This window comes from Accipiter gentilis, chromosome 8 (genome assembly GCF_929443795.1).
Source record: "Accipiter gentilis chromosome 8, bAccGen1.1, whole genome shotgun sequence".
Classification (NCBI taxonomy): Eukaryota; Metazoa; Chordata; class Aves; order Accipitriformes; family Accipitridae; genus Astur; species Astur gentilis.
This window is the reverse complement of record NC_064887.1, coordinates 4613500-4638085: the sequence shown is the minus strand read 5'-3', so window position 1 is coordinate 4638085 and position 24586 is coordinate 4613500. Positions and strand designations below refer to the sequence as shown.

General features: G+C 39.8%; 1 protein-coding gene across 1 annotated transcript; it reads right to left on the bottom strand.

The window, feature by feature from the left end:
• Positions 1–1053: 1053 nt before the first annotated feature.
• Positions 1054–23504, bottom strand: LOC126041707 (E3 ubiquitin-protein ligase RNF170-like). Its single transcript, XM_049807784.1, is given in 8 exon segments — positions 1054–1620; positions 1623–1664; positions 2715–2797; positions 2800–2824; positions 3303–3376; positions 7883–8014; positions 9539–9552; positions 23050–23504. Coding segments are annotated over 8 exon segments (894 nt in total). The 5' UTR covers positions 23232–23504; the 3' UTR covers positions 1054–1278.
• Positions 23505–24586: the final 1082 nt, after the last annotated feature.

Genomic DNA, 24586 nt, shown 5'->3' with positions numbered 1-24586 from the left:
TGTTGCCATTTCCAAAGTACCCATTGTTAAGAGAAACAGCTTTACAAGTTCAGGGACATAATTAAAGACAATGAAAGTTGATGGGAATAAAATTAAGAAACATCATAACAAAAAGAGTATAACAAGCAAGAAAACGACTGCAACATAATGGTAAATCACAGCTTACAATTCAAGGGCACAATAAAATATGTCAGCTGAAAATACGTAGAAGGAAAAATCAGTTGGAGACCAGTGTATTGTGAGCAATAAATATCCATAAATTTTAATGTATCTATTTTAATATACAATTCATATGTAGAAATGAAGTCCATTGACTCCAAATACATAGCAAATATACAGATTATAGAGGGACATATGTGCAGGGTTGTCTAGCACTGTACCATCATTTTTAACTCTTTGCAGCTCAACACAAACAAACATGCACCCACCCACCCACCCCCAACTTCGGCAAACTTTCCATAAACTTCCTGCTATTTATATCGTCACCATAAAATTGGCCTTGCTCTCTCTGGATGAACTGGTACCGAGACTTACAAGGAAATCACAAGGAGTGTATGAAGTCTAGAAAGGAAACAAACAGTCATGCTGACTTTGTTAAAGTTTTAGATGCACAGAGTTCAAGAAGGCTATGTACCTTGCATAGGCATGTACAAAGGAGTTACACAGATATTTGCTTATGTTTCTTCTGTGATTTTTTAATGCTTTTCTCCCCTTGTAATACTTTTACTTTACAGTTGCATTTTTGTTCCAAGCCAGTGTTACTACCAGTTTCATATTATCCACTTTAAAATCAGCACTGTACTCATTGCAGAGCTGTAAAAAAAATCTGTATTCCAGTGGATGTGTAATCAGCTGTGATAACACAAAGCACTGATAAAAGATTTTGTAGTGATACTATCTAACATTCCTTGTGTTATACAAGACTTAGCAAATTGTACAGTTTGCTAGAAGTTCTCAAATTAAGATTTTATTCAAATTGAGCCAAGATGTAAAATGTTAAAGCTCAGGAGTTCTAAAACTCTTCAACTGCAAGTTGATTGACGTTGTAATTTTAAGCTCTGTTCATAGCTTTAGGCATTTTCAATTCAGGCACTTTGTATGAAGATAAGTTACAGAAAAATGCAGCATGAAGGAGTCTAGCAAGTCTACAGTGTAAAACTAGCCTTCTAAGCACCGGCACATCCAATCACTTGGCCAAGTATTGCTGGTAGTAGCGCCAAGTAGTGCCAAGTATTGCTGAGTCCTGCTTCAGCCTTTAGCAGCAGAATGACAAATCCATCATACGCTGCCCCAAATCAAAGAGAGGCCCGTCATTGCTTGATGAAGTTTGACCAAGGAATCCAAGTTTGAGTCAGTCAGGACTCTTGACAGCATGCTCTGAGCTGCAGACCTTGCCATATTTACCATATTAGATGCAATTTGCTGACAAGTATTTATCATGCAAATTAGAAGAAGGGAAACAACCACCATGTCATCAGCTGTTCCAAGTGTCCTACAGAGAGGCCCAGGCTTCATGTCAAATGGAGAAGACAAGCATATGATTGTTCCGAAGGAGCAAACAGCAACTCTTAGGAAAAAAATCCATACAAGACCACCCCAGGTGAAGATTCCTCGCAAGGCGCAAGAGTCAGGAATAACAGCATGTCATAAAGGTAATCTGCAAACTAAATATTCAGATGAGTTACATTATTTTGCACTCTGATGCATGCAGTTCTTTCAATTCCTTGTGTCTCTTAAGCACTTCTCGATTCAAATCTCTTGAATGCAGAAGCTTTCTGTGCTGTCCAAATCCACCTATGCTGTTCAATTATTTTGCAGTATCTAGAGGCACACTTCTAAAACGAATCCCCGCTCCCCCAGTACTTTGAAAAGAAAGTATTATGCTTGACATTGAATCCTTTTGGAAACTGGGCCTTAATGGCTGCACTGAGTATATGCCTGTCTTTAAAATCTGGCATCAAGTCCAGGCTGTGAATGCTTGAAAATGAGGCCTCAAGTCTCGCCCTGGTGTGGACAAGAACCATAGGACTGAGTGATTATTCCTCTTCATTAATGCTAGTTTGTTGGGTTGAAAAATAATATTCTCCCCAGTGCTTAGTTTAGTCCATAGATTGAAACAGACTCCACAGTCCTTCCAGGCCCCTACCAGGATGTGACAGGAGAGGAAGATTTGCTTTGGTGATATTCTACACCCTGTCAAGAATGGGCCTCGCTTGTGCCTTCAGCCCTCATCTTTCACATCATTTCCACTGCCTGTCATGCCTCTGTACCAGCTGGGATTCCAGCTTTAAGAAAGTGCAGAGCCAGTGTGGACTGTTTGAATTTGGCAATACCTGGGGAAAAAACCAGCTGCTTTCTAAACCGGAATCTGATTTGAAATTTTAACAGCCAAGTTAAAATCCTGCAGTTCAAATCTGAGCTCATATTTGAAAATTCCGGCCCGACCATCTCTAGTTCTGCTTTGCTTCCTGTACTTCGTCTCACACTGCTTTCTCCTCCCTGCCAGGATGACTGCAGAAGGACTCCTCTGAGCTAGGAACTCCGGGAAGCTCCTTTACCAGAAGGTGCTGGACCCAGCACTGTGATATCACCAGTAAGTGCATGGAGAGGTAATTCACATGATGATACAAACTAGTTCTCGTTGCTGGGTCTCTTTCAATCCTCTATGTGTTATGTACTACTAACTAGGTAAAGGTAGATTTGTAAATACTTACGGGTCGAGGTTGCCCCGAGAAATGCTTGTTGTAATCTCTAATGTCATGTACAATTTGTTTACTTGGCTTATCTTGTTGTTTTCACAAGAGATGTTATCCAGAAGAACCACCTTCGAAAAGAAGATCAGCATTAGCACAGAATATTTTAATCTTCCGTATAAAGGACAGCGTTCCGTAATATGTGTCTCTTCATAGTCTTTCTCTCGCAACTGGACCTTTGTCCAGCTCTGGCAGTTCCACAGCAGCAAGAACATTTTCCTTCTATAACCTGCATCCAACCTTCCAGTACAACAGGCAGCCTCTGACCAGGGTCATATGAGATTAGGAACTTCCATATTGCTTTTTTATAGTATGTTATCCCAGAGATTCAATAAACTATACAAAAGTAAAATGCTGGAGGCCTGTTTAATATTTTACAGAGTTGCCTGATATGACGTGTCAAATGATAAATGCGAATGGCTGCAGGGTCATTTGAGTCTAAGTGGGTTTTGAAATGCTGTGGAGAATTGGAGGATAAATAAAGTTGATCCTAAGAGCTCAAGCTTGTAATTTTGTATGTATCATAATGCAGAAGGACATAAGTCTTACCTTTTGTCTGCAGAGAGGGCAGGTTATTGCTGCTAACTAGGGACTATGTTTCCAGTACGTGATCAGACAGGAACCTACCAACAAAAAAAAAAAAAAAAAAGAAAAAAAAAAAGAGAGAAATTAAGATACATGAAATATATTAGAGGATATTTAATGTTTACAAGGAAGTTATCAGAATTAATAAACCCTCTTTCTACAATGGACTATGAAAATGAATGTAATTCTTTGCTTTCATTTTAATACATGGTTTTACTCTGCAAAGTGACTATGCAAAAATGCAGCCTTCGCTCTTTTACACTGGTATATACAGAGATACATGGACCTCCAAAGGGAGGCTTTGATTCAGTTTCTTTTCCTGTGGATAGCATCTTATTCTTGAAGCTCCCCTGACTGTGGTTGAAGCACTCGGGAATACAGGCACCCTTGAGAGTGCAGTGCTGGCTGCTGTGGACAAAAGCAGTGCAGCTGCAAAAAGATGGAGTTCTTCCAGAGCTAGTATGGCTTTTCAGGATTAGGAGGGCCGGTTATCCCAAATAAACCAACATGCACAGCCAAGGGACAGCCTGGTGATGCACACTCCTGGTGGCACAATGTATATCTTGCTGATGAAGTATCATACGTGGGGCTATTTTGTCTGTTTGCTCCCGCCCCCCCCCCCACCCCCCCCTGTATTTCAACTCTGTTACCCTTCTGGGAACTGCATAGCTCTGGAAGAGCGAGTTGCTGCATTTTTTTTGATTCTTCTTACCCAGACAACTTTTAACTAATTTCCAGATACAACATACGAAGGTCTCAGGTGTGAAAGAGGGCAGAGTCTGAGGACAGTAAGATTAGACTGCATGTATAACTGACAGCAGTGGTTAACATACGTGAATGTCAGTGCTGGCACTAACAGCAGAAACAGCAAAGCATAAATAGCATCTAATCAGAAGCAGCACAGCCTGACTTTCAGCTCCCGGGCACAGTGTGCAGTGTGACAGGTCAGTAAAAAAAAATTTCTCAACGTTTAAACTGATCAAATTTGACAAGGACCCCAGTGAAAACAGAAGCAGAACGCTGTGCTGCCATTTTGATGGAATTGTTTTATTGAATTGAACAATGCTCTTTGTTCTTAAAAATAACCAGCAAGTAGTTTCTTGTAAGCAGTATTATGACAAGAAGTGTTCAGGAGCCCTCAGTGCAGGGTTTTTCTGCACCCAGACTTTTTCTGTTATTAAAAAGGGGAATACTGCAGAAACAGTGTTTGAAATAAAGCATAAAAACGTTCATGATGCTATCAGTTACATCTTATATACTAGGACTACGGATGTTAAATTTGGCCCAAAGATACTTTTTATGAACCTTGCTCCCACTTGTGCTTTTTACTTTTGTTTTGAGTGCAGGGTTTTTCTTTATGACTCTTCTACTTTGTGTGCATATACAGACCAGTTGGCTGGGCACATGGCTGTGTTTACATCTAAATCCCCATGCAGTATGTATAAACTTGGTCTGGCAGCAGCTTCCAGCTTTCGCTTGAAGTCTTGCATTCAACAAACATTATGCCTGACTTCAGGAACCGCTTTGACCCACTGGGTCCAGATCCTGCATCGTGATCCACGCGGCTGTACTGCTGTGCCTGTGTTCTGTCCCAGTGATGACAATGGGGCACTGATGGATCCCACAGTTCTTCAAGGGCTTTCAAAAAAGAACCCCGTGGAAATTAAAATTTGCTGCATGCAGAATCCTTTGTTTAGTGGAACAGGAAAGGAAGGACTTCTCTGAAGTTGACCTATTTGTGCTTCGGTGCATTTTTCATAAAATAGACAAAATCCTGTTTTAATCTATCCTGCTACACAACCTTCTGAGGGAGTCTGTAGGTTTCTCTAAAATACCTCTGTGGTTATTGTTAATTAGAAAAAAATAATATTGCTCAAGGATCGCTTTTCAGTTGAACTTCCTGAACATATGGTTCAAACTGAAGCTGAAAAGGAAAACTTCAGGACAAACTGTATGAATTACTACTAATAATAAAATCAGACATTTTTTATAAGTCCACATTAATCTTCTTTAAAAGCTCTGGGTTGACCACATTTTTTAAATAAAACTTTTACCAGAGCGGAATTTATTAAGAGAGCTCAGCATTGCCTTAGCTCTGTTCCACAGGGCATCAAGAGAAGTTTTATTACTGATTTCAGTCACAACAGACTTAGATCTACACAGAATGGTTTTGATAAGCTCAATGTAAAGTTTTATTGGTTTAAGACATGAAAAACAGACATGTTACAGAGGCCGCTTCTACTATATAAATATAGTCATAACATATATAATGCATTGCACTGGAATCTGTGCTTCAGAGCGTAAATGATGATGTACTTGAGGAAAGTAAAGCCTAGCTAAAGATATACAGCTAACGATAACAATATATACCAAGCTTGTTACTTCTCCTCTGCAGATCTTAAAATAAAATAAAGTCCATATCATGATGTCATATTCACAGATGGAAAAGGGAAAATTAACCAGGCCAGAGAAAGAGGAAAGTTGATGATCTTTGTTGTTATGTCTATCTTTGTAGTTGAAACTATAACTACTGTGACATTATTTGAAACACATTTTGAGGCCATATGCGTAGTGTTTATCCTGGAGTGAGTTATATCCTTTTCCTGTATGTTACAAAACAGTGTTATAAAAACACGAAACAACCTCAAGTATTAAATGGTGTCACTCATGAGGTGGATGAGCCCTACTAAGTGTCCCTAGCTGTTGGTGGTCCACTGATTAGTTGTGGTTTCAGAGGATGCAGGTAGTGTCAGTGGTGACGAGGAGTTGTGCTGTGTGAGCATCATTTCGGTCTAGAGAAGAATGACACTTCCTAAAGATAAAAATTTGCTTTTATTACACCAGCATTAAGAACAAAGTCCCTTGTTCTTATTTATGCTTGGGTGTTTTTAGAACAGTCTTACATGGTGAAAAAAGTGTAAATATAACTTGCATTTGCTTTAAGGTCTCTGTAAATTGCTAGAGCAGTAGAAAGGAGCTTTATGGTTCTGACCAGTGTCTTCTGATGTGTCTTGCTGTTGCAGTACCAGACAGTCCTGCCTCCAGCCGCCTGCCTGCCCCCCTGCCAGAGATTACTGACCTCATGCTGCACAGTAGCCCTGAAGTACCTTCATGGGCAGTTTCAGCCTCACCAGGTGATAACTCCAGTTCTCTTCTGCCACCCCTGCTGTAGGGATGACAGCATTCAGCAAGGAACCTGATAAGCAGCTGGGGCAGTGAGGTTGTAAACTTCACGTGTAAATTCACTGGACAATACCTCTCAGAGGTCTGAGAGAAACAATGTTCAGTCCAAGTACGCTGGCAGCCTTATCCTGCTGCCTGTCAAAGCGGGTGCGAAGCTCACACTGGCTCTAGCGCTGCAGAATGTGGGCTTAAAAATCCTGAAATCCCCTTTACAAATTCAATTATGAACATAACTCCCTCCACTATTCTATGCTTCATCCTTGTATTCCCTTTGAAAAATTATTTAAATTTTGTAATCCTAACCATATGGCTTAGCAGCCTCAAAGAAGGCATTTAGCAGACACATTTATCTAGAGAATTATGGTTTTACTTAGATTACCCAGTGACTATAGATGTACTTGGGGAGGACAGGAGACCATACCACGGGCAGCCTCAGCAGAAGGATCCCCTAAATTTGGATCTGTCCCTTTCCTGTTAAGATGGATGCTGAACTGGAATAAACAGTTACTGAGCATGCATCGTGATGCGACGCCTTTGAACATTTTTCCCCTGTATGACCACACAGGTTTATTTAAAAAACAATAAACAGATTAAAAGAAGGTTTATGCATGACTAGAAACTCACTTTTAAAATTATTTAATATGTAACTTCCACTAATTTGTTTGTTTGTTTAGAAAGCTTTTACAGGACTACAAGCCAATATAATTGTGCCTTCTTGCTCTAGATCACTTCTGCTTTATTTTTGGCAAGTGTTTCACCTGGGAAGCAAGTCTGTGGAACAGAATCAGACCTAAGTCCAGTATGTCTTACTCCCAATTTTCACCAATATAAATACAATCAGAATTAATTTTTATGGGATAGCTGGATTTTTATGCTGTTGATTAAAAAGACAAGCTGTCTTCCCAGAAGTGAGTTCAGGCTTGAAGGTAAGACTTCAGGTTTGTTACATCTTGAGATCTCACAATCACAAACTGTATGATTATTAGACTGTTGGGTTTTATAATGGGGGTTTTTTTGCATAGCTGAATACAAATGGTGTGATTTTTCTGATGAATTTTACCCATTCCATGAGTTTATGTTGTAATTTAACAGTATCCTGCGTGATGATCTGTTACTTCTTGTCATCCTAAGACTTGGGCATTTCAAAAGTGAGCAAATAAAAATACTGATTTTGGGGGGGGGAATATAAAGATGGGACTTCTCCTGCTTCTAGTGAAAGCACTTACTAGAAAGCGCAAATTCCAAGGAGAAGGGCTTAGTCCTGGTTCTTACATAGGACTTGAGATTTCTGTAAGAAGAGTGCTTTTTTAGTAGCCTGTATAAGCACTGCACTGTCTGCACTGTCAGTCCAGAAAACTTACCACAGAATACATGTCCACAGTTGGTTTGTACTGGGAGAGTAGCTGTCTGGAGACAGATGGGGCAGGTGAAGTCACTGTGATTACTAGGTTGCCAAATTTGGAGTGATTCCTGGAAGAGAAGTAGTACAGAGTCTTCAATAAATTAGTATTTTGATTGACATATTCAGTTCATTAATAATAATTTACTATGATTAGCAGAAAGTCACAGAAACTAAGTATAGATGTCACAGGTGACTAATCTTTACCTCAGCAGATAATGAAAATTAGGCACAAAGAAATGAAGCGCTTTGTGTAATCCTACAGAAAGGACCAGTGTCAGAGGTAAGATCATGATGCCATGTTTCTGCTTCCAGTGATATATCCACACACCACTGGATAATATTTATGTTTTGAAAGCCAGTCGAGTTTGCACCACTGGCTTGTCTAGCTGTCATTATTAGTCAGACAGCACCCGAAGTCTGCCTCAGTAGCTTTTGGATCTTTTTCCTCCTCCTTTGTAGTCATGTCTATCACTTAAATGTGCTGAAATAAAGACCCGTGTGTTCTCTGCTTTCCTTGGGTGGCAGAATGGTATCCTTCGTGTGTACCATAGGCTATGTAACAAAAAGACTCCTTTATTTAAGTAAAAAGATTGCTTCCAAACAGTCCTTCCTTTTGCTTAGCAAACTCTATAATTAAGAATAATAATGAGCTTTGTTTTTAGAGCGGGAAGATAAGAATTCTGTAAGCCTCTGAAATGCTAAAGAGGCATTTTGAAATCCAAAGTGTATTATCATATTTCTGGAGGGCAAAGGCTGAAGGATGTACGTTGGTCTTCCAATCTTTGCTCCTAAATCATTGCCTGTAAGCAGTAAAAGTCTATTTGGCAATATATTCATCTATGCCGGGATTGTTTGATACAGTGAGAGATGAAATAGCCATTCTTACTTGATATTGATTCCTTACCGCATTGAAAGTTTTTGCTACCTTTATTATGACACATTAGCTAGTCTGTAATGGATGATGGACCTGCCTACTTTGTCTTAGCACACCATGGAGAAACTTAAACTTGACTTTTTGTTTGATTGCCATAACCACAATGAGATCAGTCTTTGAAGAAAATTTAGTAATAGTGTGGTTAGTGTCTGTCCTTTCTTGAGATAGTTATTTCAACATTTCTGTCAGTTCCAGAACCAGAGGGGCACTTTGGAAATTGGGAGGGAGCTTCCAAGGAAGTTCCTTCACTTTAAGGCAGAGTCTTGACGGTTATTGACTGTCCTCCACTGCCTACGCATGTTTAGCGAGGTTCAACAGGAGGTGGCGTCAATTACAGTTTTATTTTGTATTTTGACTGAAAAATTATGAACTTCACATGTTTCTTAATGACCACAGAGGCCCAGCATTTTATGAAATGGGTATTATTTTTCCATTACTGAAGTAAGGCATTCAGATGCATGATGGCGTACTTTGGGATTACAGTATTGCTGTATGCTTGCTGTCCCTTCTTGCCCAATTTGGATTGTTTATTTACTTTCAGATACGTGATTGGCACCTGTCTACATGACAGATCAATGAATACACTTCTAAGTACTTGACCTATTTATAGAAGCTTTTATAAAGAGAAAATTGAATAGATTCTATATTTGGCATGTCAAAGATTGGAAGATCCAGAGTGACTGTGAAGATTCAAACTCATTTGACAACAGAAAAAGATTTTATTTAAGTAAGTAATTTTTCTAACGTAATTATTCCAAGCAAGCAAGAGAGAGGTCATCATGTAGGTCTGCCAAATGAATGTTCAAGAAACCCAGTCTTCTGCCAGAGCCATGTCTAAAATGACGAGTGCACCAAAATAGTTATTTTAAATCACCATCTTTAATACCAGTCTTTCCTTGCTATAATGAGGATCTGTAAATAAGAACTGGAGGTTTTAGAACAATACACCATAACTACTGGAAGAAGTCTTTCTCCTTTACCGTTTGTGAAGTTGTAAATGTATTTGTTTCTGATTCTCAACAGAAAAAATTCAGAAGCTGAAGGCATTTACATAGTCTTCAGATTTTCCTCTCTATGCACTGATAAGATTATCTCCTGCTGAGATAACAATCCCACAATAGCCTAGCAAAGCTGGGATGACTAGTTGTGAATAACTAAAACACAACAATGATCAGATTCAAGTCCAGTGCACTGACAGGTGAACTCCAGGCGAGCAGGTTTTAACACAATGCTACCTAAAATTCATATGGCACATCGCATTCCTGTATTTTGACTTCCCATGCAGTACTGATGGGGTATTAGCAGATTCAGAAGAGCATTATTTCAACTGATAAAAGCTGTAATAGTTTTTGTCAGCTGAGGAACTGCCCCAGAGCAGTTGTGTTTACAAACATTGCATACATGACATAAGCTGATTAGGTATCTACTCTTTATTTTTGCAGAGTAATAACACACACATTTCTTTAGCTTTGTCTCATACAACAAAGGGAACCAAATGTGTTTCTGATTATGCAACAGATACCGAGTCAAGGGAAACCCAGCATTCCCAGACCATAACCGATGGAAATTTTGAAAAGCTCTCTTGCCCTTTGCAACCTCAAGCAGTTGAAACTGCTCATGTATTTTGTATTAGAATGTGTTGTACAATAATTAACTTACTATATGACTCCTAGGGGACAAATGATTATAGTTTTTTTCCGGATGACTCATCTTCTGCTGACTTACATGAGCAAGTCTGCAGAAACAGAGTTTGTACTGTTCAGAAAATAGGAAAATTGAATGTTGCTGTGTTGCCGTACGATACCAGTTCTGGCTGCTGAGGTAAGCTACCACGTGAAGGGGCTGGAAATTCGTCAGCTGAGTGCAAGTTCCTGTTGAGACCCTGAAAATGCTCAAGGTCTGCTCTCAGAGCATTTGAGTTAGAGTTAGGACTATGAATTAGAGCAAAGAACCAGGCAATAATCCTGTACTAATGACACTAGGTGAAGAATATGTGCATGTATATGATGAAGAAAAATCATTCAAACCCAGTACCGTGAAACAGCATTTTTTATTTTCTTGTAATCTCTCCCTTACTGAATGAAGCAAGGTGGGAAACTTGACCAGCTCTTGCAGTATGACTAACAGGTGGCAGATTCAGAGGAAAAAATAGGCAGTTCTTTACATACACAGTTAAGCAGCAGACGTTCTTACGGATGCTCAACATTTTTGAGTTCAACGGGTACTGGGCATCAAGTACTACAAAATGCAAAGGTAGTAACTCTGACTGAGGAAGTTTCTGAACCATAAATTGCTAGAGAATGAAAGTGTATTCCAGGGAAGCATCATTAATGTTTTCTTATTCTCCTGTAGGCATCCATTGCTGCAGAGAGGGCAAGATGGCCTTGGTTTGACCTGCTATAGCCATTCTGATATTAATAGAGCATCTGGGGGAAAAAGAGACTTGGTGTCACCTTCAGCAAAGATATCAGTGGGTTAGTCTTGGCCCGAGTAGATAGGCTAGGACAAACATGCCAAATCTTTCATTTATTTTTAGGAGATTATGTCCACATAATCAAATTTCTGATTTATTGAGTTCAAGCACTCAAAATGGTGTTCGAGTTGGCTTTATCCTGGTTATAAGGGGACCGCCCAGCTGGATCTGATAGAAGGAGAAGACAGATGATATCTGACATAGCTCCAAGTCTGCCAAAATTAATTTACCCCTTCCAAAATCTTGAGCCAGCCTTTGAACATTTGAACTAGCAGATTGAATTGGAGATTGAAGTAGTGATTATGGCAGTTAGTATTTTGTGGCATGAGGCTTTGAGTTTTTGATGTCATTAAACAGTCTTAACAAAATATTTAGTGTGAATTTTTGCCTAAAATGACAGTTTAAGGAGCTTCCTCTCATAGAGCAGTTCTACATGTAATAATTACAAACAGCACAATTAAAATTGTCATTCCTGTTAACACTTTAGGCTGGAAACTTTGAGAGTGCCCATAAAAGCTACTATTTCATGGCCTTGTATTTGGATCTTGGTGCCTGTCTCGCCTTTGAAAATCCCAGGCCTGGATAATGCCATACTGATACCGTAAAGCAGCTTTGATGAATAAAAAGGGGACTATGGAAGTAATTTTCGGGGTAGCATACTGAAATTAGGCTCCTCTGCCAGAAACATCTCTGCTACGGGAGAAGTGGGGCAAACTTGCACCATTTGTCACCAGAAGCATCATGTTCTAGTTACTTGATTAGCTGCAGTCAAATTAGGGAGTGTCACAAAGTTAGCACAGAAAATCAAGTTTGGAAGTTCCTTCGGGATTCATGCTGCTCACACTGGTGAGGCTTGAAATGAGTCTGTTCCCAAGCCAAGAGACAGAGGGAAGCTGAAGAATTCCTCATACTTTACTACCACAGAACTCCTGTTGTGTTATATGGAGGAAGATAGCCAAGTCAAGATTTTCTGTACAATTTTCTTAATACTATTTTGAACACCTAATGTTAGTTTTGGTCTAAGATTCATCATTAAAAAGCCTAAAATATTGGTGTTTCTAACCCATATGTTCTTGGGAATCATGCTACAGCCAGAATGGGACAGTAAAATGTATAGTCCAGTAGAAGTCAATTTACTTCATTTGGAGGAAATGAAAAAAAAACCCCACCAAAACCGAACCCCAAAGTTCAGAAGCAAATTATTCTGAAAAACAGACTTAGAATCCAAAGATCCAGAGAAAGCCTTAAACTCTGCCACCTCAAATTTTAAGTGCCACCATACCTATCTTTTGGGTATCTCCCCTACCACGAATTCCCTAGTCCAGAGTTAGACTCCTGAGCACCTTACACAGCACAGAGAGAGACTGAGACACGTAAGGATTATACCTACATCGCCCAGGCCAAGTACTGGAGATGCCTACCGCTAGCCAACAGTAATATTAAACACATAGGTTACGTCTCAACTCTCACCATTGGCAAGGAAGACCCCATCGTGTTGCAAAGCTGGGGGACCCAGCATCCTCTCAAGTACACAGGAGTATTCTTTGAAAGAATGGGGCAGGGCTTAGTTAGCATTTTGAAGGAGTGGCACTGGTCACCTTTTAAACAACTCTCAGTGGTGAAAGGCTGCACCCACACAGGGAACGCTGGCCTAATGCTTTTACTGACCAAAGAGATTCAACCGCCGTGTCCAGTGAGAAAACCCTCATCACCACACCAATGGGCACCATCGGCAGTTCTCACCAGACCACGCACCTAAATTAGAGAATGGACACAAAGTGACTCCCTCTGTAAAAAGTACTGAGCAAAAATGAACACTTTCATGAACTAGCAAGAAGATAGTAAGTTGAATGTTCTGTGACATACATGCTCCTGTGTGACAGAAATGGCTTTTGAAGACTTACATTAAGATTATAAGGGGTTGCAATGGATGACGATGTACAGTGCTTCATGTCAAATTTTAAATTTGCTGCTTGGCAAAGACCACGGGATGTTTATATGTTTATTTTAAAATACAGTTTTAAGTTTTTCTAAAATCAGGTCCTTATGTTTATATTCCTTTCTCAGTGAGCACCACCGGTGTTGCTTGCTTTTGGGGTCAGATTTGCAAAAGAATTCTCTTTGTAGGTACCTCATCAGGGGCCAGGCTTTGAAACTGTTCAAGCTAGAAGTTCCTTATGTGACAGTCAGATTTTTGAGAAAAAGGAGACCTTCTCAAATCTGGACACATCTTTTGGCCTAAAATGAAAGCTGAGCATTTCTGAAAATAATTCTAGTAGAACTCTGCAAAATCAAGCCTATTGTACTGAAACGCAGCCACTAGATTTGGTACGTTTTTAATACTTGCCTGCAAGAGAAAGGCGTGAAGTAGTGATCAGATTGTTGATTATGAAGCCAGACGCTCCTGGGTATAAACCTTTATCTCTGTGACACAGCTCAGCTCACAACATCTTTCAGTTTTACCACAAGGAAATCTAGTTGTAAAGCAACAGTGATGAGTCCATTCTCATCAACATGTCTGAAGAGAAGGAATTAAAGTTTAAAAAGCACTTAGCAGATTCAAGTGCTAACAAACATTTATTCATTTTTCCATAAACGTGCCATTAGTTGGAAAATAGACCTTGCTTTGAGGCTTAAACTTGTTAGGAAGGCATGATACTGTGTGACCTCTTGGTCAGATTCCTTTGATAGGTGAGGAGCTGCTTCATGACTCAATTACAAGGCCAATTAAGATGATCAGGGAGGATACGCTGGACAGCTCATTATTTGACCATACATATTTAACCTAATCACAAGCAAATTAAAAATATGACATATTTTAAAGGGAAGAATTGATTCATGCAAATTTTCCAACCGTAATCTAATGATTAAAAGTATAAATAAATACTTCACTTATTTATTCATTATCATTCTAATGAACACTTCCTACTGTGGTTCAGAAGACCTACATAAAGTTGGGCTTACCATTCCTCTTTCCAGAAATGTCTGAGAGGGGCTGAGTATGTTACAGCCACTGACAATGTTGGTGTGGAATCATTCATTAAGGCCAGCTATGTGTCTTTGTCAATTATTAACTTAGTTGCCTAATGGCAAGGGTCTGTCAGGTTTTCTGAATTACAGTTATGAAAGAAATGTGTGTGGGGAGGGGTCCCCTCAAATAAAGCATATCTGCTAAAAAAGCAGAGGACTCCTGGGAATAAACCAACAGTCCTCCCTTTCTAAAACATCTAAATACATCTTCTCCCCTGCAAAAGATGTTTAACATAATTGAAAATTATACCTGAACCTAATAAAAAGATTGCATTACTATTTTTAAATATTAACTTGATCAAGGGCACACAACAGGTATTTTAATCACCTGGTAGAGTAGCAGCTTATCAGTACTGTTGTGAAAGAGGCTTAAAAGTTGCCAGACACTTGTGATACTTTGGAATCGCGTAACTGCAGAATTAGACTGTGTCACACACTATCATCCAACTATCAAGTAAAGTGTAGAATTTAAGCAGAAAGTCTAACATGCTAAAATAATTTTAATCGATGGACATACATACTTCATAGGGTATTTATTCTTTTCATGCTCTATGGTCCTTAAGAAGGCCTTGATTTCTGTAAATATGTTCTCCAATTTAATGCAGCAAAATTAAGAAGGAAACCTGTAAAGGGCTTGGCTTTGTGCAGTGTTAACCGTCTTGATCCTGATTCAACAAGGCATTGAAGCACATGCCTAATTTTCAGCCCTCAGGTAACACATAACCTCTTACGGAGGGATGGAGTGGGAGTCAGTAATATTGGAATAGAAATACACTTAGCACAAAAATAATGCCCCTGGCATTCCTGCTGAAGCACTGATAAGCTAAACAAAGCACTTTCCAAAGACTAATAACCGGATGGGATTTGTAGCATAAACAATGCTCCTTGTTAGTCACCAGTCCCCAGGGCATCTTCCTCACTTTGTTACGGATAAATTGGCAACAAATGAAATACTGTATGTGATTTCCTGCCCTGGGTATGCATATGTGCTCGCATGCCAGTGTGATAGCTGTCATTTATTATTTATCCAAGTATGTATACAAATCTACAGTGTGATTTAATTGCTTACTAAAGGTGCCAGACTGACAGATGCAGAAGCTGGAGCTGTTTCTTTATCCAGAGAACTGACACAGTGTAAGCAGTAGCATCCTCTCCAGGCTGTTCTAGTAAAACTCTTCACCCCGACGGACTCCCCAAATATCTGAGCATAGCACTTTCTCTCCAACCTTTTCCCAGCTACTCAGCTCAACATGTTAAATTCATAAAGGCTGCTAACAAAGATGTCAGTTATTCCTGTGATTTTTAGACAGGAATGTTTATGTACTGGAAAATTGGTTTGAACGCATTACATCTATTTTAGCTAGGCCACTCGAGCATTTGATGAGTCCTAACTCAAAAAAGGATTTGAATGGTTTTAATACAGAGGTGAAATCCCCTTTAACTAAATAATAGCAAAAAGATTACAGACGTTTTGTAAAGGTGAAATGAGCCCAGAAGATTTCCTCCTACTTGCCAGGGGCTGTATGCATAGTGCTATGGCTCTTTTGCAGTCACTTAACACGCTTACCTAACAGACACGCTAGTCTTGGAAACTGGATGCTAAATTCTGCATTGCTTCAATAAGCAGGATTTTGGTTTCATTTTTTATGTCACTCTAAACCTATTATTGTTCAGTTACCATTACAGTTCAAAGCACTTCCCCCTGCCCCCAGGCACAGCTAGATGCAGGACAGCAGGGAATCTGCAGTCTTCTGGCACTTTCATCAGGGCCCAGTCTGTAATGAGGAAACCAAGGTTTTGTTAGGCTTAACTCATTGAATTTGACCATACCTGTTTGCCAGAGAAAGACTGTTAAATAATAGCAAGGTTCCCTCCACGTATCTCCAGAATATTTTGAGAAGGATAACGGACACAAGAAAATCTACCTTAAACTTTTGTAAATCTATACGTTAAATCAGTAAAACCATGATTGCCCAAGGCCAGCCAGTCCTATTGCCATGCTAACTTTTGTGGTCCCAGTACATGCCTGAAAGTTGCAATCCTAGATCCATTTTGTCCAATTGTAGGCTGGGCTTTTTTTGTGCAAGGTCTTTGGCCAAGGCCTTAAAGCACAACTGCAGTGCAAGTAATACTGTTTACTGATAATAAGCTTGTCATTTTGGCTTTGGAGTTTGAGCTGGCAAACACTTTCGCGCCCGAGTTATTTTGCATAGTTGAATAGTCCCATCAAAGCCGCCAACAGGTCTGTTCATGCCAACCACTCATATTATTGCGTTATTAATTCCCAGTTTTACAAATGAAGTTTCTTATTCTATTCCACAGAAGCCTATCTAACCAAAAATTGGGCCTGAGAAGCATAAAGATGGGATTGAGAAGTATGAAGATGTGAAATAACACTTCTGGCAGTGTTTCGGAGCCGGGCCTTTTAATGGCATTTGACACAACCCAGGGTTTTTGGCTGAGGTGGAGTTTTGTATTACGCACTCTCAGTGTGTCCCAGCTGTGACCCAATTCCATCCTGGGAGGTAAGAGTGGTGGCTGCTGGCTGCTGGATACGTAGGCAGGCTTCACAGTGTTCTGCTAAAATGAGGAGCTAAGCTATCAGAACTGCTGTGACCCTGGTTCCTATGGAAGAGCAAAACATGTCAGACCAGCTGTCAGTGAAGAGCATCAGGAAAGCAAGAGAGAAATCTCTTTAAATAGAAACCTAAGGGAATGGCTAGTAAAAGCAGACAATTATAACTTTTATCTTAAAAAATTATCCAAGCGCAAAATGTAAGTTTGTTAGAAATGCCAGTAAAAATAATTGTAACCTGCCTGGCACTGCTTAGAGCAAGCAATCTGTTAAAAAGAGGCTCAACCCCCCTGCTGTAGGGGTTAGCATTCACTCTTTGGATTATGCTCTATCAAGAGAACATTAAAATGTGAAAGAAAAGGTGTTCAAAATTTTTAGGCAAATTGAAGCTTATTTTCAAAGGAAAAAAAAGAAAAATGTCATTGATATAAAAATTAGGGGAAATCTGAACTCAATTTTGACAGGTGCATGCTAACTTGCTTATTTAATATATATATGTTGCGGTGAGTATCAGAACAATTCATCTTATGCTTTACATACCTACAGCTATCCTACTCTGTTTAGCTATTGTTGGGTTTTAGACTTTCTGTGTTATTTAATAGCAAGTGATAACTATGACATTTTCACCAAATGTTTCTATTTTTGAACACAGACTTTTCTTCTTCAACTAGGGAGTACTATTTGAATACTCCATTTGAACAAGTTATTAACAATTTATTCAGTGAATCTTCTATATTGATGATAATGTTTTTGAATAATAAGATAATGTTATATAATACGTACAGTGGAACATAAGAGTTTTGAAAATTGTTTTGTGTTTAGAGAGACTAGAGATATTACCAGAATTAGTTTCTCTGTGCAAGACTACATACCAGTACCCTGGCACAGAATCAACCTAAAGGGATTACTTCTTTTTGGAAATTAAGTTTGTGATTTCCCTGATCCTGAAAAAACACATGCTCATGAGCTTACCCACAGAGTAATCCCAGACCGTGGTAAAAACTGGAGGTATGCGGTGCACAATATGAAATAAGTGCAAGGATGTTCTCCGGATCAGAATCTACAAACCGAATGGTCTCGCTGGGACACAAAACCACCTGCCAAACCGGTGCCTTAGAAGTCACAACACTGCCCTGCCTTTTCAAGGCACCTGTGGAAACAGGCTTTGAAAGTGTGAATGTGGATGTGTTTGTGACAAATATGTCTCTGTCATAGCTCACATCCCAGTACTGAGGTTTTTTTACAGGCACCAACTGAAATTGTATCTGAGAAATTTAATACATGTGAACTTGTAAAGCCAGGAGCTGCTACCATGACAGTGCAAACAGTTCCATGATGTCAATTAATGTCAGCTAGCTAATACTGGAATTGCCAAAGCCCACTTTCACTTGTGACCTTGTTCACTGAAACAAAGATAAGAGTACTTAAATAGAAGTGCAGATATCTGTGAGAAAGTAAACAAAAAGCCAGAAATAGAAAAGCACAGATATGAGATTGACAAATGTTAGGGAAATGACTGAGGCAGCAAGAGAGCATGCTAGGAGGGAAGGTGACAGTGACAAAGTGAGGTCTTGCTGAAGAAAAATGATGTTGTAGAGGTGTAAATATTTTATCCAGCTCAAGTCATAAAAGTTTCTGATTCTGAGATGTTTCCCTCAGATAATCAAGGTACATCATTCCTTAAAGATGTTAACCATTTATTCTCCTGCTGTATGAAGCCAAAAGGTACAATTACAAAGATCTGGTCACAGTGTTTTTTATAAATGTAGGTAGTTAGATTGCCACCTCTAACCTGCTTTGTTTCTAGTATAGCTTTTTATGGAATTTAATGAGATACCATGACTTTTGTATCTGTGGCATTATTTCCATCTTTTCTCTACCCGCCCCCCCACCAATGGGAATTATGTTATGCTAAAGCAGCGATAGTCTATCATTCTCTGCATTCATCTTTTCTGGTTCTTTAAGGAGTGACCAGTTAAGGTAGTCCTCATACAGTCTATCTTGTCTTTTTCTTTTTGACCCTACAAAGTGAATTTCCTTTCCCCAGGAGCATTTTGAGGCAGTGGACTGCTCAGAAACACTCACATACACAATTTAAAAAAAAGCCACGTCTCTACAAAGCCTGTGGCTCTGAAGAGGACTAAGGCAAGTAACTTAACAATTGCTTCAAGTCCAACCACCCTCTCTGTCCAGTCAGCTCCTTTCCCCTTCTCTTCTTTCTCTAATAAAAGATAAAAAACTGTCTATGGGGATCCTACCAGGTTTTGTTTATTTGTCTTACACATGAGATTAACAATAGAGTCCTACTGCAATTTAGTATTCTCTGTAATAAAATGTGATCTGCATAGCTCGTGTTAGCAATTATTGTTAAAGTAACATCTGTTTCAATTTATCAAAGCCTACTTCACTGACATATGATAAACTGTAACTAATATTTGTAAAAGTACTTGCTATTTTTTTCTGTAACTACTATAATAAACTAAATATTATTATTCTGTGTAACAGGTGTAGATGCATTAGTACTCTGCATACACACTCACTGTATCACATGGGCTAAGATAACTGTACCTGAAAGTTTGTAACCAACGAACCCAGAAATTACTCCAGTCAAAACTAAATTCATTGTAAAACAGACTAGAAATGCCAGTCCAAGCCTTCATAGTTTTAATGAGATGACTAGTTCTTACCACCATTAAGTCTGTGGGGATCAAAGAAAATGCTCACTGAGTTAAGATGTGCTAAGTGTAAAGAACAGCATAAACGGCTCAGGAATTCCAGGAATGCCACTGGCTTAAACAGTCTTTTATTAAAAGCAAGTGTTCTCATAGTTGAATGACTTCCAAGAAGGGCCTCAAGTGATGAAAGTATTTCCATCTAATGTGAAAATACTTGAAAGATGCTTATTCCATGTGAAAATATTTCCACCTTTCAGAAAAGCCTGAATACAAGACTCCTTCGATGAATATACTCCCGTACAAGGTATTCATTTTCCGAATTAATATACAAAATATCCAGAATTCCTACTATTTTGATAATAGATTATAATGACTTTCATCTCCTCTAACAGCCAGACAAAATATTTCAGAGTATTTTACAAAATAGAGACTTCAGTTACGCAGTGAAAAATTTTACATTCATCATCATGACATTGCTCCCATTTCCCTGAGGGCATAACTGACCCAGAAAGTACCGCAGAGCACCTTCAGAGAAAAAGCAATGGGATCTCCTTCAAACACAGCACAGCACAGTAGTCAGTCTTGTTGGCTAACTGTGCAATACAGACACAGCCTATATACCCTGTTTCTTCCTACTCCCCTCTTACCTAAAACACCAGTAACGGTACCTCCTGCCCTCACCAAAAATCATACAAGAGCATAAACCAGAAGCGCTGTGAAATGGTCAGCTACCCCAGTGGTATTTCAGCCATCAGGACTGTCTCTTTTTACTGTTTCTGGTTTTATCCTTTCTTTCCATCTCCTCAAGCAGTTTATCTCAGATAGAAGTAAGGAGGTAAGCCAGCATCATGTGCCCAAACAGCTCCTTTTCAGATCACAGTAAGGTTTTCTCTGTGCCTCGACCACTCCCTGCTCTGGGAGTCACTACTCTGGTAAAATGCAATTCACGGTGAGATTGGAAAGCAATAATGAAATAAGCCATTCCCCTGTTTTTACGTGTGAATGGAGTAAGCAAGGGATTGGTATGACTTTCACAGCTGACGCAGGTCTCTTGGGTAACTTTCTGAGGAGCTGTCAGGCCCTGGGGGTACAGCAGTAATCGCAAGACTCCGAGTGCTGACTGCCAGTGACCAGCAGTTTTTGGAAGCCCGGTCCATCTCTTGTGCAATCGGGAAACACAAACTGGCCGGAGACCAACAAGGTACTGATAATCTTCAGCCAGTCAAATAATGTGAGTTTGCAGTTGTGGTTTTTTTAATTCATACTTAATGATTTTTAGGTGTTCAGCTATGCTGAATATTTAACAACTTCTAAATTGGCCACATTCAGGGAATAGACAGATAGCCAATGGCTTTTTTAATGAAAAGACACTAATTTCCAATACACATAGAGCTTGATTCAAAAGGAAGTGGGAGTGTACATGCCAGGAAGATGTAAGAGATTATGAGAGGACATGAAGGGATGTGGCCTGGGGAATACAGCAGGTATCAAATCAGTTTGTATTGTGTAATAATTAACTGCACACAGTTTGGCAATTGGTTAGTTTCTAGTTTCTGATTCTGAAAAATTCAAATATGCCCCAGGGCCACAGAACATCATAAAGCTTATTTGATGCTTTTAAAGCTTATGAAAGATGCTTGGGAAGTGCTGATTTCCATAAACTGTATCAGTCAGGCTACTAAATACGACTGAAAAGCTGCAGATTATTTTTCATCTCATGTATTCCAATAGTGAGAAATCTGCAAGTTACATAACTAACCACCAAGTGTCACTGTTTGGTACTTTTACATTCTGACATCTGTGTTCCCAAGTGCTTAGAAAATCCCTTTCAGCTGCAGTCCTGTAAATGAGGATTTTCCAAGAATAAGAGTATTTTTAAACTACAAAAGACACGCATATCCGCCAGACAAGGTACAGGAAACTCAAGTGTCTGGATATGTGGCTTTCTTGAGCAAGCCACCAAGTAATGTCTGAACTAAATATTGCTCCTATTACTGGATATAATAATGTAAGTCCCATTGAAAATAAAACAAAATTTTAGGAACTGGATTTTAAGCCTAGCAATTTAATGGCAAATGGCATTCTTTTTTGAAAAAAAAAAAAAAAAAAAGTCTTTTTTTTAAGAAAGGCAGACAATCCTTACCGGTAGTCAGATACTTTGTCAAGAAGGCAAAGGATGCACTATCAAAAAGGGAGCACATTTCAAGTAAGTTCCTATTGTGAGAAGTAGTTTAACCTGACTTTAAAATGGAGTAACAGCAGACATTAGACATCAGGAGATTGAACCGCAGTCGTGCTGTGAGGTGCCAAGCTAGTCCTCCCTGTTTCTAGAATGTTAATATAGGTCTTAATCTTTGATTGGCACAAAATCAGAATTTGCAGACATATATTCATGTGAACTGCAGCTCATGAGGAAACTTCCAACCAGGCTTAGAAAATAAAAAATAAAATCTACATAACTTACATATATTCCCTTTGTTACTACTTCTTCTGCCCCACAGCTGAACTCTTACGCACAGCTTGCCAGTGCTGTGGTGTTCCTGATGTGCCCCCATGTAGCTGCAACTTGAAAGATGTAAAATAGCTGCACATATTTCCACATGTATTTGTGTTGTAGTTCTCTGTAGAATTTGGTACACTGTAAGCATAATGTTCCTTAGAAAGATCCTTGCTGTGTGCTAATACTTGTTTATCTGGGTGAGCACTCAGTCGTTCAGAGTCAGCCATCTGACACAGATGCAACAGCCAGGAGAGTACGGGTGAGCCAATCTCTTCTAACGTAATCCCAGATTACCAAACCTGCACAGCCTGCCTCGTCTTTTACACAAGTGCCTCTCCCCCAGATCTCAGCCAAGCTCCCTGCACTACTGACAGTCTGTAACACCCTTCCAGCATAGCCATCCCTTATGAATAATAATTTCTAGATGCTTTTGAATGAGGAGCAACCCTGAAACAGGGGTACTGGCCCGCTTGTGGAAAACTGTTCTCTGCAGGATTTTTTGCATGTATGGAAGATGAACCCACTGAAACAGAGTATGTTGTCAGGGCCCCAAGTGCACAACAGCCTCAGTCGGTTCCTCCATCCACACCCTCTGCCCGTGGGCCACTCTATTTAAGCTCAGCCCTAGGCCTTCAGCCGAGTCACAGCCATGCCTGTGCCTGGCCAGGGACTCCACTGATCTGGACTGTGACCTGTGGACTGAATTCCCAGCTTGACCTCAGAACTGCCTTGTCACTGTGCACCTGCCCGGTTCATCATGGGACTGTGCCTGACTCTGGTTACCCTCGCTCAGCCTGACCCTGACCGGCGGGTTGCCTTTCGGGCTCTACCTTGTACTTGCCTCATCACCGTGAACTTGCCCGATCATCTGAACTTGCAGTTGAACATCCCTGGACCTGCCCTGCTTGCCTTGCTCGGGTACTGTGGGATGGATGGGGCCTGGGCTGGTGAAGCCCCTGTCCTGCTGGCTGCGTTCCTGCTCTTGGCTCCATGTTCCCTGGTAAGCGGCTGGCTTTTGCTGCTCCCTGGTTTATGTAGCATAAACCTAGGAAAAAAGGAATTGCCTGTAGAAACTGTATAAAGCAAGCATGTGAGAGGTTGAATCTGCAGAGAAAAAGCATATGAAATCAAAAAGGTGAAATACAGAATTATATGTTTCTGTGAAATGGGTCATAGGAAACTGGGTAAAAGTTGGTAGGAAGTGACAGGTGCTAGGATGTGATACTTCCTGAGAAGGAAAAGGACATAAAACTATAGAAAGGAGAAATGGTAAGCAAATGAAGAGGGGTAAAAGAAAAATTAACAAAAGCTAGCAGAAATTATAAAAGAGCAAAAATAAAAAAAAACTAAAATGGGCATGTTCAACAGTACAAATCCTAGCATAGAACTCTGTGGGATTTTACTGCAAAAACCTTTTATTCCTTATTCTGTATTTAATAAGGATTTCTGATAATCTTCCATGGCAACCAAATCTCTTGAAGAACCTTTGGTGAAGGAAACAAGTCAAACGGTTTCCAGAAATCCCAAGTCCTCTCTCCAGCCTTTATCAATTCTGGACAGCACTACGAGGGGAAATAGTCATGTAAATACTGTCCATGTCATCCACTACAATTTTCATCTCTGTGAGTCAAAGTAGAATCAGAAACAGAAAATTAAAGCATGTATCTTAAAGTGGGACAGCCAAAAGAGAAGAGCACATGATGCCTATAACAGCTCTTCTAGAAGTTATTTAGTCCCCTCTTAGGCTGACATTAACACTGCTGTGTTTAATGCCATCCTGCACTTTCCAGTAATAACAGGCAATGTAAGAATCTTCATGTAACAGAATCAGCTAACAAAAAATAACAGTTCAAATCCATTAGTAAAAGAGGCTGTTGGAGAGAAAAGTTACTGAAGTTCTTGTGGTGAAACAGCAGAGGGACAGAGCGATCGCATCTTCTTAGTGTAAGGTACTCAAGATTTTTCTGTGGAATGTCTGAGGCAGGGTATTATAGAAGACAAGATCCTGAACCAGGCATACCCAAGATCTGATCAGATAAGGTTAAGTTTTTCCTATGAAACAAATATAGTAGAGGAAAGCAAGTGAAAGAATTCTGGCGTGGTTTTTTTTCTGAGACAAAATAGATCAAACAAAAAAGTACTCCTGCAATTTAGGTATCATGTAGTGAAATACGCAAGATGAAAAGAATGTCCACGGTGCCTGTCTGGTGGTGTTCGACATAGTGTGCAGGCAGTCATTACAGGGCTGCCTGCGGAGAGTTGGCAGCGAGCCCCGCGCACTGCCAGGTGGATGAAAGACTCGCTGTGGAGGAGCAGTTCAGCAGTGCCCCTCCAGCGGTCAGGCCTCCTTCACCCCCCTCGCTGGTGGGGTGAAGACTGCCACACGTGAGACACTGGAGCCTGATGGGTTTTGGGTAATACTAACAACAGCCTTTGAGGCCGAGGGAAAAAAAAAAACCCAACAAACAAAACCAAT